This window comes from Lepisma saccharinum, chromosome 4 (assembly GCF_977018435.1).
Source record: "Lepisma saccharinum chromosome 4, izLepSacc3.1, whole genome shotgun sequence".
In the NCBI taxonomy this organism is placed as follows: Eukaryota; Metazoa; Arthropoda; class Insecta; order Zygentoma; family Lepismatidae; genus Lepisma; species Lepisma saccharinum.
The window spans coordinates 103,204,244-103,217,320 of record NC_139232.1 but is presented as its reverse complement, the minus strand read 5'-3'; the positions used below and the strand labels follow the sequence as shown (position 1 = coordinate 103,217,320).

General features: G+C 38.7%; 1 protein-coding gene across 2 annotated transcripts in view; it reads left to right on the top strand.

The window, feature by feature from the left end:
* LOC145986686 (aminopeptidase N-like) overlaps positions 1 to 13,077 on the top strand; it is an 80,531-nt gene that overhangs the window by 54,975 nt on the left and 12,479 nt on the right. For both annotated transcript variants that reach the window (XM_083120998.1, XM_083120997.1), the window contains one exon: positions 11,267 to 11,351. In XM_083120998.1, coding sequence (XP_082977124.1) covers positions 11,267 to 11,351 — 85 coding nt within the window. The remainder of the gene's footprint in view (positions 1 to 11,266; positions 11,352 to 13,077) is intronic.

Sequence of the window (13,077 nt, the reverse complement as noted above, 5' to 3'; positions counted from 1 at the left end):
TCCCTATGATTTTTAGATTGAAATTATTGCCCTCTCTTATGGTAGGAAAGGCTAAGGCGTGGTTTGTTGCAAATGAGAAGAAGTGGAAGACTTTTGAACATTTTTGTGCTGCCTTTAGAAAACAATATGCCTCTGCTGATGCCAAGCAAAGAGAAATGCAGATGCTGAGAAACAAACGGTATTCGAGGAGCTGTGGCCTCTCACTTGAAGAATATTGCTGGGACACATATGGCTCTTATTGTAATCTTGTGGATAGCGTTGACCAAAGCGAAGCGCTGAACTTAGTTATTAGTCAACTTCCGCTGCGAGTGCGTCAGTTGGTACTTACTCGCGATCCACGCAACATGGACCAACTTACCAGCTTCTTACGAAGATATGAAGCCTCGGAGCAACTCGACGGATGGAGGACAGAAAACCCGAGATTCGAGGACAGAAGAACCAACCAAGCTAGAGTTAGGCAATTGACGTTCTCCAGAAATCAACTCGATTCAGCGAAGGTGCCTGCTGGTAACGGAAGATCTGATAATGAGAACTTTAGTGGTAGCGCTCGACAAAGTAACAATCCTTCAGGAGAAGAAAATAGAAGCAGGTTCTACAGAAGAAGGAACTGCGAGGGGTCACAGCGATCTTCTGGAGAAGAAAGAAGAACGCCATTCCGAAGAAGTTCATATGGTAATAATAATTTCTACTCACATCGCTATAACCGGTATAGAGGTAACTACAATTGGAGGAGGAAAGAAAGTGCTACACAGACGGAAGATTTCGATAGTGGAGAAACTAGTGTTAAACAATTAGATGTTACCACTTGGAATACGTCTGCCCCGTCCTACACTCCAAGAAACTGAGAAGCAGTTGTTGAATTGAGTGGATGGCCCTAGAATTTTGAAAAAGAAAATTTACTCCATTTTCATTTCGTTAATTTTCTTTTTGTTTGTGGGAGGATGCCATGATACGCACCCACTTATTGTATAATTTTAAGTGTTTGATATGTTTAATATGTTAATTGTCTATTATGACGTAATTTGTTTTGTTCAAATGAGTAGTCTGTGACGGTTATGGACTAACCTTAAAACATTCGATTGGGAGTTGTTAGGAGAAGGATATTATGGATGTTGCTGGAATAATGGAAGTGATTTTGGAAATGTGAATGTGGTAATTTGTGTAGTGAAGAACAATTATAATCTAAATACACTTTTGTTTGTAATAAGAAGTTTAATTGTGAGTTCAAGTGTAATATATTAACATTAACTGACTTCTAAATATGTTTTTGTGTGCGAGAGTTAGTAAGGTTTACGTAAGTATATCCTTATCTGATTTCCCACAACCTGAGGGCTTCATAGTAGGCTGATAAGTCTCAGGCTCGCCGTTGAGGAATAAACGTTAAGTAGTTCCATTGAGACTAAACCGGGGAACGTAGCAACTCAAAATATGCTTCTAACAAAGCGATTCGCTGCGCTCGCTTAAAAGGCATTGTCGACCGACTGCACAATAATGACTCACACCACAGACTGTAATAGCAGTGCAGCTCTCACGGGACGTTATCGCATTCTTCAAGGTAATGCCAGTCACTACTAACAACGTTGCCAACTCATGTTGCCTACTGACCTCGTAGCATATTTTCAAAGTATGAGTTCGGGGACTTTTCGATCGCACTGTAAAATCCAAACACGAGGATACCAGCTTATATAACTTCCTGCTCACCAACTTTGACGCCAAAACATATGCTAAATCAAATCCTAAAATATGTGCCAAGAGCTTCAGTTAATGAAATTGTCTTCACCAGAAACTACTGAGACACATTTCTCCACCATTATGAGAGACAACGCCTCCTACCAAATTTTTGGTACAAATGCCAATATGAAGCCACTAACCTCTAAACGTCCAAAGCAACCTCCTTCGCCTAAACGAGCACCAATGGTATCAGTGGTGATTCGGGGTGTGCCCCCTGAATACACCGACGCAGAAATCGTTGAAGAAATTCAGGCTGAAGGACATACCATCAACAAGTGTATGAGAATTCGAAATTACAACGGACCAACCTATATGTTTCGCATACTGACAGTGGATAAAGATACCGTGGACGAATTATTGCACAATGGAGCCTATATACGAGCTTATTGTCGAAAGCACAGAGTCGAACCTTCCAAGATGTCAACACCACTGCCAGTGCGCTGTGAACGTTGTCAAACATACAATCAGCACACTACAACCAACTGTCCGAATTCAGCCATTTGTGGATACTGTTCTGGGCCACATTCTACCAACACTTGTACAAACATCCAGAACCCGCCTAAATGCAACACATCCTCTGAAGGACATCCTACTTACAGCTATAAATGCCAACCAGACCAAACCCAGAACCAAATCACCCTGAGCTTGTTGTTCCCATCCGAACTATAGATAGCTCAACCAAACCGGCAAATTCACTAATGGACCCAATCACTGTAGAGGATCTGCTACGATTCTTTATCATTACAACTCAAAACATCCAGCCATTTCTGCGCACACATATTCTGGACCAAGTAATACTCGCTGAAAAAGCACTTTTCAAACTACAGTTACACGCTACGTATACAAGCCCACATGTCCATTTCAATATCAACCCTCTTGAAAATACAAGTACATCCTAAAACAGATTTCAGACTCTTCATAACAATCATGGGTTATTCTTTTCTCTTTTTAAATATTCGCTCATTAACAAAACACAAAATCTTATTTGAAACTGTCTTGCAGGAAAAGAATATATCAGGTTTCGCCCTCAACGAAACATTCTTAACGCCAAAACTCAAACCCAAGATCAGCGGATATACTATGATTCGACATGTTGGGCCTACGGAAGCTCAACGTGCAAATGGAGGGACTGCAATTGGCTTTCGAAAATCATATCCTCATAGAGAACACACATTACCACCGCATTTTAACCTGCCGGAATACAGCATAGCAACAATATATCTGAGGCACAGAAGCATTACCCTAGCAACCATCTATGTTCGGCCTGGACATCCTATACCATACTACTTTATCACTTACATTGAAAAGAGCTACAAGCATTACATAATCATGGCCGACATAAATCTCCATAGTCGACCACAAGCCGAAAAGCGACAGTTTCACCAAACTATAGTCAACTGCCAAAATTGCCATTTCCACCAACTTTCGAAACCATCTAGACCAATCAGCAGTACTTCTCCAGATGTTGTACTTACATCGACTTCCCTCCTTACAAATAGCAACGTGGATGTACTTGAACCCATTGGTAGCGATCACGCACCTTTAATCTTTACAGTTGACGCACCTGCAACAACTTCTCACAAACCCTTTCTCATAACAAGGTACTCCTACGATCAAGCAGACTGGGAAAAATATCGTAATATCGTAATGCAATCGAGAACGCTGTAAAAAACGCAGATACGCCAACAAATGATAGGGATCTGGATGATGTAGTCCCATTACTAACTTCTGCCTTAACTGAAGCTGCGAGAAGTACCATCCCACTTCAAACCAAAATTACCGCCGAACTATCTGAAACTGATTTCAGCCTCCAGGCGTGCCTTCCGAAAGTATGTTGTAACAAGAAATCCCGAAGCGTTACGGCATCATAGACAACTCCTTCGCACGGTACAAAACTATATCATTGCATATAAAAGAAGGAATTGGATAAAAACGTGCAAATACTGGCAGAAATGTAACAAACTCACAGGGAAAAGGTCAAGAACTACATATCCCATTATAGTCGATGGAAAATCCGTACACTTTCACAACATTTTCAAGATATCTTCACACCACAAACTGAACCAATACACAAAACACCCCTATCACGTACAGTAAAACGTGTCTCAAACCCGAATAACCGAGCTCTCAAACCTAACAATGAACATATACTACGAACAGGTTACTTTCCGACAGAATGGAAAGTTTCCAAAATGCTGCTCTTCAAAACCGGGAAACCTGTTCACGAAGTATCCTCTTACAGACCAATACAGCTCACATCGACCCTCAGCAAAATCTTTGAAAAAGTACTTGTACGCAGATTGCACCGACACCTTTCATCCGAGAAGCTCCTTCCTGCACATCAAGCAGGCTTCCGACCATCCATCAGCCTCGACGACCAACTTCTGAGATTGATAACAACTATAACAAACCACTATAACAAGTCCTTGCCATCGTGTCTTCTTTTATTCGATCTGGAAAAGGCGTTTGACAAAGTATGGCATTCGGGATTAATATATAAACTACACAAATTCCAACTTCCACAATGCTACATTCGCCTTATCCATTCGTTCCTGGCAGGCCGCATGGCATACATCTCTCTGAACTCGGCAACATCCTATCCAATCTTCTCGCACACAGGAGTCCCGCAAGAGTCTGTTTTGTCGCCGCTGGTATATTTAATGTATGTAACTGATATGCCGACCATGGATAACAACACACACGTATTCCAATTTGCAGACGACACTGCTTTCCTAACTCTTGGAAAAACAATTCAATCCATTAATAAAACACCCCAAAAGGCCGTAGACTCCTTTATTCGCTGGTGCAATCAATGGAAACTATCAATAAACTCTGCAAAACTCAGGCAGTAGTTTTCCTACCTCCCCACTATCGCTCCAAAGTACACCGAAACCTCAAACACTTGGAGATGAAAATAGAGGGGAGACGCATCTTACCTTCAAATCACGTAACATACCTTGGCGTTACCATAGATGAAAAACTAACCTTGCGTCCACACTTAGAAAGGATAAAGAAGAAGGTTAAGAACTGCCTAAATCTATTATGGAAACTTGTGGGTACATCTTGGGGATTACATCCGACAACAGTCCTAACCACCTACAAAATGTTCTTGCGCCCAGCCATCACTCACGGGCATATTGCTTGGATGGACGCTTCTGCCTCCTTCTACGACCAACTAGAAATCTTTGAACGGCGCGCATTTAGATTGGCTTTCCGGATTAAATTACCTTATCCCACAGTATTACTGTATGACAGAATTTCCTTCCCGACTATTTTGTATCACGTCACCACCTTCGCCAACGATACATAAACAAAGCAATGATATCCGAAAACCCGGTATTCTGGAATACCATTCATCTTGATATCAGACATGATGCAGCACCTACACATATGTATATGCCATTACAACACCTGCTCACCATGTATTCATGTTATCTAGATGATCTAGACCCACAGAAACACGAGTACGATATATATCACGCCATATTTATCCCACCACTAGAGCCTAAGCACTACCAACAATACTCCGACTCCTCTCTCTCTTTCTGGCTCTACAGCCCTTGGTAGGCCTTGGCCTCCTCCACAATCAGCCTCCATTCCAATCTGTCATCAATTCTTCTCCTCCATCCTTTAATTTTCATTCTCCGCAAGTTTGCAGCGACGTCGTTTATCCATCGAAGTCGGGGCCTGCCCTTTCTTCTTGCATGGTGAAGCTTTTCTTTCAACATTCTTCTTGGCATCCTGTATTCCATCATTCTCTCCACATGCCCCAACCACTTTATTCTCTGGGCTTTGACAAATCTCACTATATCTTGGCCTTTTATTAAATCATCTAGCTCTGCATTATATCTTATTCTCCAGTCGTCATATTCCTTCACAGGTCCATATATCTTTCTTAATATTCTTCTCTCAAATATTCTGAGGGCATTTTCATCTGACAGTTTCAAAGTCTAATTATCTGATCCATAAGTGACAACTGGTCGTACCGGTGTCTTATAAATTTTAAGCTTTGTATTTCTTGCGATCAGTCTATTTTTAAACAACTGCATATTTGCAAATTATGCACGATTGCCTGCCTGTGTTCTTTCCTTTATTACTTTACTCATATCATTATCACTATATACCATTGTCCCCAGATATTTAAAACAAGGAACTCCCTCAAACTTATTATCTCCTATTGTAAGATCTTGAGGTGCTCTTCTGATCTCAGAGTTAGAGATTCTCATATACTATGTCGTTTTTTTCATTTACAGTGAGCCCTATTTTTTTTTTTGCTTCTCTTTCCATTTGCTCATAGATTTGTTTAAGTGTTCTTATTGTTCTAGAAATGATTGTAACATCATCTGCATATGCGCATATTTGACTGGACTTTCCAAATATGGTTCCCTTTTGGTCAACTACATTCATTACTTTGTGCAATGCTACATTAAATAATACTGCCGAAAGGCCATCCTCTTGTGTCACTCCTGTATTGAATGTAAACTCTTCGCTCAGTTTATTACAAACTTTTACTCGTGCCTTAGTACCACTCATAGTCATTCTTATTAGTCTTATTATTTTGAGAGGAATATTATACTCTTCAAGTACCTTAAACAGTTCATTTCGATTAACACTGTCAAAAGCCTGTCTGAAGTCAACAAATAAAAAATGCAAATCCACATCATGTTCATAAAACTTTTCCATCATCTGTCTAATTATAAATATCTGATCAGTGGTGCTTCTGCCAGTGCGAAATCCACATTGGTACTCTCCCAGTATATCTTCTGTGTAACATTTTATTCTCTCACTGATCAATCCTGACAGGATCTTATATACCACACTAACAAGTGTGATGCCTCTGTAATTTCCGCATATTAATTTATCAGCTTTCTTATAAATTGGGCATATTATTCCAGATTTCCTTTATGGGGCATTGTTTCATTTTCCTATATCATTACAATCAATCTATGTATTGCTGCCAACAATGCATTACCACCAAGTTTGATAAGTTCAATTATCACTTCATCCTCGCCTGGAACTCTATGATTACTCATTTTCTTCATTACAGATTCAACTTCTTCAATACTAGGTACTTGTACATCATGACCATCCCTATTTCCTATATTCCCATTATACTGCTTTTCTTCTTGGTCTTCCACTTTATTCAAAATCTCTTTAAAGTGCTCTTACCATCTATTGAGTATCTGACTCTCTTCTACAATTACTTTCCCATTCTTATCCTTACATACTTCTATTCTTGGCTCAAATCCTATTCTCATTCTATTTATAGCTCTATAGAATTTTCTTATTTCACTTTGCTGATTTAGTTCTTCAATTTCTGGCATCTTCTTTTTATACATCATTTTCTTCTTTTCTTTGCATACCCTATGTGCTTTCCTTCTTAGTTCCTTATACTTCTCAGCATTACTTCGAGTTTCCTTCTGTAGCATTCTCTCTCTAGCTTTATTCTTCTCATCTATAACCTGTCTGCACTCTTCATCAAACCACTCATTCCTTTTAGTTTTCTCTTCTCCAAAAGTTTCTTGTGCTACCTCCTTTATCACTCCCTCTATTATTTCCCATTCTTCCTCAACCACTCGAAGTCTGTTATTCTCTTTCTCCTTCAATTTACTCTGTACCTTACTTACATATTCACTAATAACTTCTTCGTCTTTCATTTTTTTCATATTCCTCCTTCCACGACCAACTAGAAATCTTTGAACGGCACGCATTTAGATTGGCTTTCCGGATTAAATTACCTTATCCCACAATATTACTGTATGACAGAATTTCCTTCCCGACTATTTTGTATCACGTCGCCACCTTCGCCAACGATACATAAACAAAGCCATGATATCCGAAAACCCGGTATTCTGGAATACCATTCATCTTGATATCAGACATGATGCAGCACCTACACATATGTCTACGCCATTACAACACCTGCTCACCATGTATTCATGTTATCTAGATAATCTAGACCCACAGAAACACGAGTACGATATATATCATCCATCGCAGTTATCACGCCATATTTATCCCACCACTACAGCCTAAGTGTACCAATAATACTCCGACTCCAAATATCGAAATCCATATTTACATTCTTCTCAACCATGCCCAAAAGTAAGTTAACACATACGAATCACCAATCTTAATAAGAAAAGGACCCTGCAATATAAAAAACACTTAGACCCTCCAAAATGATGAAAGACATATCACTTCCAATGAAATCACTTACCGAAGTGAGGGTATAACCCTCTCAACGGGTTAACACTCGCAAAAAAAAAAAAAGTACCGCAGAAATGCAAAAACAAAATGAGGAAATCAGTGATCGGTTAGTTCATATGAACTTTCCAGCCTGATCATTACCAGTGCGTAGTTACAGATCGGTTAGTTCATTGACCTCTCCTTACTAATTATTGCATATTTTTGTAGGAGCAGGAAAAGGTTTATTATCCATTTTGCCTTCAGTCATCTCACTCAACAGGTCGCTAGGTGCCGTGGCTTGCCCAGAGTTGATAGCTTCCTGGAGATGAGACCTTGCTCGAAAAAAAGGTTTATTATCCGCAGAAATACAAACACGCTCCGAAAACGTTTAGTTCACGTGAACTTTCCATTCTGAATGTGTAGTTTGAAATCATTTAGTCTCTACACACTATCCACTCTAGCTAAAATTAGCCAGATCATAAGGTAAGTAATTGTGAATAAATTATGTAACAAATCGTTTAGTTTGGTAATTTTAACGAAAGTATTTGGTTAATATTTGGTTTTGGTAACCAAAAAAATGTTTACAACAAAGAAATAGAACTTGACCAAATCTTTTGGTACTGGTGAACAATTGTTTGGTTGATGCCTATATAAAATAACGATTTGTTCACCACTACCATTTTTTTGGTTAATCCAAACAAACATTTTTCTCTGTGTAGACTATCGAGTTATGACTCCAGGGGTCGCGGGTTCGAGTCACGTCTTTGGCATGATACGCTATTACCAAAATGGAGTAGTTATAATAGATTCACGATAGTTTGAATTCTTTTGGATAGGGAGATAATATATATAAGATAACCTTTTTGTTTGTGTCTTTAGCTACCAAGAACGAGATTCTCTGAACGACAGTATCTTCTGCTCATCAAGATTTTTGGAAGGGTTGCATTGGGTACAATTCGGATTGAAGGATTTAGGGGGATACAGTAACCTTATCCAAATATTGGAGGAGGTACTATGCGCCCCTATTTCTCCAGTCCTTGGTATTTTAAATAGTCGTTTTCCTTAACACTACATTCCATTTTTATTGCTTAACATTTATGATGTAGTGACAAATAGGCTGGATTCTTTTTTCCAGAGAAGAATTACTATCATGTGTCAAAAATAGATTAGTATTAATACAAGATAAATGGTACATTAGGTTTGAGTGCGTGATCAAAAACAATTTTTAAAAGAAATCATTCATATCCAATTTAGAATACGCACAAAAAATACACAGGTGCAAAACAAACAAACATTCAAATCGTACAAATATTCCGCTGCACTTTTTGACACTCGGTGTAGGGCAGGTGTATCAAGGTGTCACACCCAGTCATTGTTTAAGATATTGTTTATATAATTGATTTCAATCGGTGTTATTGGGAAATAAGACAAACTAATCTACCGAGCACGGAAGAACTACAATCACAGAAATGCTGACCAAAGTCAACAGGATATAAACGTAGTAGGGTCATATAAAATAAGAAGAATTACGTTATATACAGTATTAAGGGGTTTGTATAGAAACATATTTTCTGGTCCAGTCAGGGAAAACTTAGCATAATGTCTACACTTGTATAATGGTACTTTTGGATATTTAAGAAGGGTGTACAGTCATAATTTACAGAAATAATGTTTGGAAATTCAATACTGGTTTTAATTGCAGCATCTGTTTAAATTAACGGCTTCCATTATGTTAAGGATTTTCACAAAAACCACCATATCATTTTGGAGTTGGCTTTAAGATAACATTTACATTGTAAAGTCTTCTGAAATTTGCATATCTTCTCTGATTAGGTTTTCAATGCGGAGCTCCATATTGGGAGATATATTCTTAAATTCCACAGACTGTTTTCATATAAATGTACATAATTGTAATATATAGAGAGGAAAAACATCTAGAACTATAAAACAAAACACCCAATTGCCCTTCTTCTGGACATTAATTTTTGAGTATTCACGTGACCAACCGCAAGGAAATTTCAAAATTCCACTACAAAGTTCTGCCTTGTGCTTATATTTTCTGCTTTTGTTATTGTGTATGTCTTATAATCCTTGAATTAATCGCGACGATATGGAAATGAAAATAGGATAAACACAATGATACATCGATATCAGATCAGTTTTCTAACCTGGATCCTCTGGTTTCGATTTACTATTTTCGTATGGTATTTTAAAATAAGAGAGGGTACATGGATAATTGTAACATTTGACCAAAGTATTGGGGGAACGGATTATATTCTCGCCCCGAACATAGAAATCTATAACTAGCTTTGTACATTGGTACAGCGTATTGCGAAAGTCATGGGGCTCTTATTAATCGCTTATTACATAAAACTGTGATACATATTGACTCCTTTTTTGTATTATTAAGTTTCACGCTTTCACATACTTTTAAAATACGATTAGTTTCCAGTTCAATCATTCATTTTGGCCCTGGGCCGAGATAGCACATGACTGCAGACAGCGTGGCATGTCGCGGATGCCGGCATTTTCAACCCGTGATGTCCCACATATTTTTAAGTACACATATTTACCATGTATATTTATCTTACATAACGAGTACTAACCTGTGTTATAAGAGTTGTTCAAAGTGGTGGCCAATTGCATTCACCCATTCCCGGAATATTTTTATGAAATTTTGATTGGCGTATTTCTTCTGTTTGCAAGTTGTTTTCTTGCCATTGTTAACCCCTGCAGGACGCGTCATGGATAAAAAATACCCAGATAAAGAAGTACCTCTCTAGTCTGAATTGTAATTGTTTTAAGGCATGCAATTAGTAATACCTTCATCCATTAATATAATTTTATTAATTTTTAACATTTGAATTGAATCACACATTTGATAAGACGAGGAACAATTAACACGTTGGAATATCAAACTGAAACATATGACCGCGCGTTGGGTAAAATTTACCCAGGCAGTGTTTCTACAGCACTGAAAGAGGAACTAAGGAACTAACTGACTATTATTTGTTTGGAATCCTAAAAAATGGAGTATGTAGAAACAATGCCCACATTATATATAAACTGAAAGATAATGTACGAACAGAACTTGCAAGAATTACTAAAGATGAACTCTTGCATGTCACAAATGTCATCAAAAAGTGCCGAGAATGCAGTTGGCCACCACTTTGAAGAACTCTTATAACACAGGTTAATACTCGTTATACAATATATTTTTTGCAAGCTAAAGATTTTTGCGTAAAAATAAGCGGGACGTCACGAGTCGAAAATGGCGGCATCCGTGACATGCCGCGCAGCCTGCAGTCTACATGAACTCACTGATGCGTGTTTTCTTCTTTCGCAGGGATGCTGACCACCCTCCATTGTGGATATATTTGTATACATCTTCCATTAGGCGTCGTATCACTACAGAGGAATATCTTCAGAAGGTATGATTTTTTTTCTGTTTCTTTTTCTTTTAGATTAATGATAGATTTTGTCACGGTCGTAAGTTTGCGACATGATGCGCCGCAACCAAAACAATAACTACGCCACCCAAATATACTGTAGACAAATGAGGCACAGGCGAAGAAAAACGCACAACCACTGATCGGTCGCACGGCAGCTGCTAAACTGGACGCGACGAACGTCTCGACGCTACTGTCAACTCAACCTCTTTCACAGCGAGCGCGGCTCTGCTCGTCTTACCTACCTGCGAGACTTACTATGGCCGTTACGCGCGCTTATTCACGCATGAGGGTTGACTTTAGCTTTATGTAAGACGCAATTCATCTGCGTAATATATATATGTATGTTCATATAACTATAACTGTGTGTTATCTCACTCTCCACTATAGATAGTCTTTCAGTAACACACACACACAGAGCTGCAAGTTATGGTAATCCTAGCCTGCCTCAATCTTCCAAATACCTTATGTTCTAATTTCACCTCGGCTAAAACTCAGGCGGCTAAATGGGATACTCTGACCCCTCTCAGGTACGGGCTTGGTGAATTAAAGCATCGAGAACTTAAGGGTGTAGATGGTGAATCATAAAATAAATGAACGACTCTTCTCAAATTTTAAGATTGGCAACTGCATCTTCTGGGAGGTTACTTTGACCTTTCTTTTCATTCATTTTTATCCAGGAGATGGTTTATTTCCAATACATACGAAAGCTTACATTACACTCAAGTTACAATTTACAATCCATGAATATCCTTAAATTTAAAAGAAATACAGAATCCCCTGTTCGTTAATATTTGATTCGATGAATCCAGAATTCTAATTTGCTGCATGTCTCCACGGGAAAAATCCAAATATGTATATGTGCAGGGAATAGTTACGTGTGTATGTGTGTTGCCAGGAGGAAGCCGTACCAGGGAAGAGAACCCTGTCGTTTTTGCAACCGTAGACGAAGCTTACGGCCTACCATTCAGTAGCGGACAAAAACTTTCGTACGTGCCCCTTCCTACAGTATTGCGACCAAAATGTGTCACGAGTATCGATGTTAATACGGGCAGGATTTAAGCAGAATAGAATCTACGGGCTCCCCTGAGTACTTGGGATCGAGAAACGTTAATATGCAAAGCTTGCATCAAGATACACGCCAATGATGACATTGCATTACATGTCTAGTTTTGCTTCCTTGCCCAAATAAGTCTACGTTGAATAAATTTTGAAGAAGGCCAAAATAAAGTTCGGAGATCTGAAATTCTATCATTTATCCGTAAGAATGAGAATATATGGGTCAACAGTGACAAATACATGTCCAATAGGCAAGCGTCATTAACCTCAAAGGATTTCGGCCGATCCTAACCTGTCGTCCCATAACATTATAAATTTCGAAGTATAAATTGTGCTTGGCGAAATACAGGTATCTTTATTCCCAAGTGTCATTAGATGTTTATATCGTAGAGCCGACGCTGATGGAATGCGTGCAAACTAAGCTCCGCATTTCCTTATATACCTTTCCAATCGATGCTCACTTGTTAAGCATTACGTAATTTGCACAGCGCGACTTGCGACATTTCCAAAAACTAAATACTCATCAATGTCTATATTCACAATCTCAATATCAAAGTTGAACTAATTTCCACGTTGCAGCAAAACCAAATAAAATTGTATAAGGGGAACGATTCGCCTCTGTTAATAAAGACTAAACACGAATCATTCC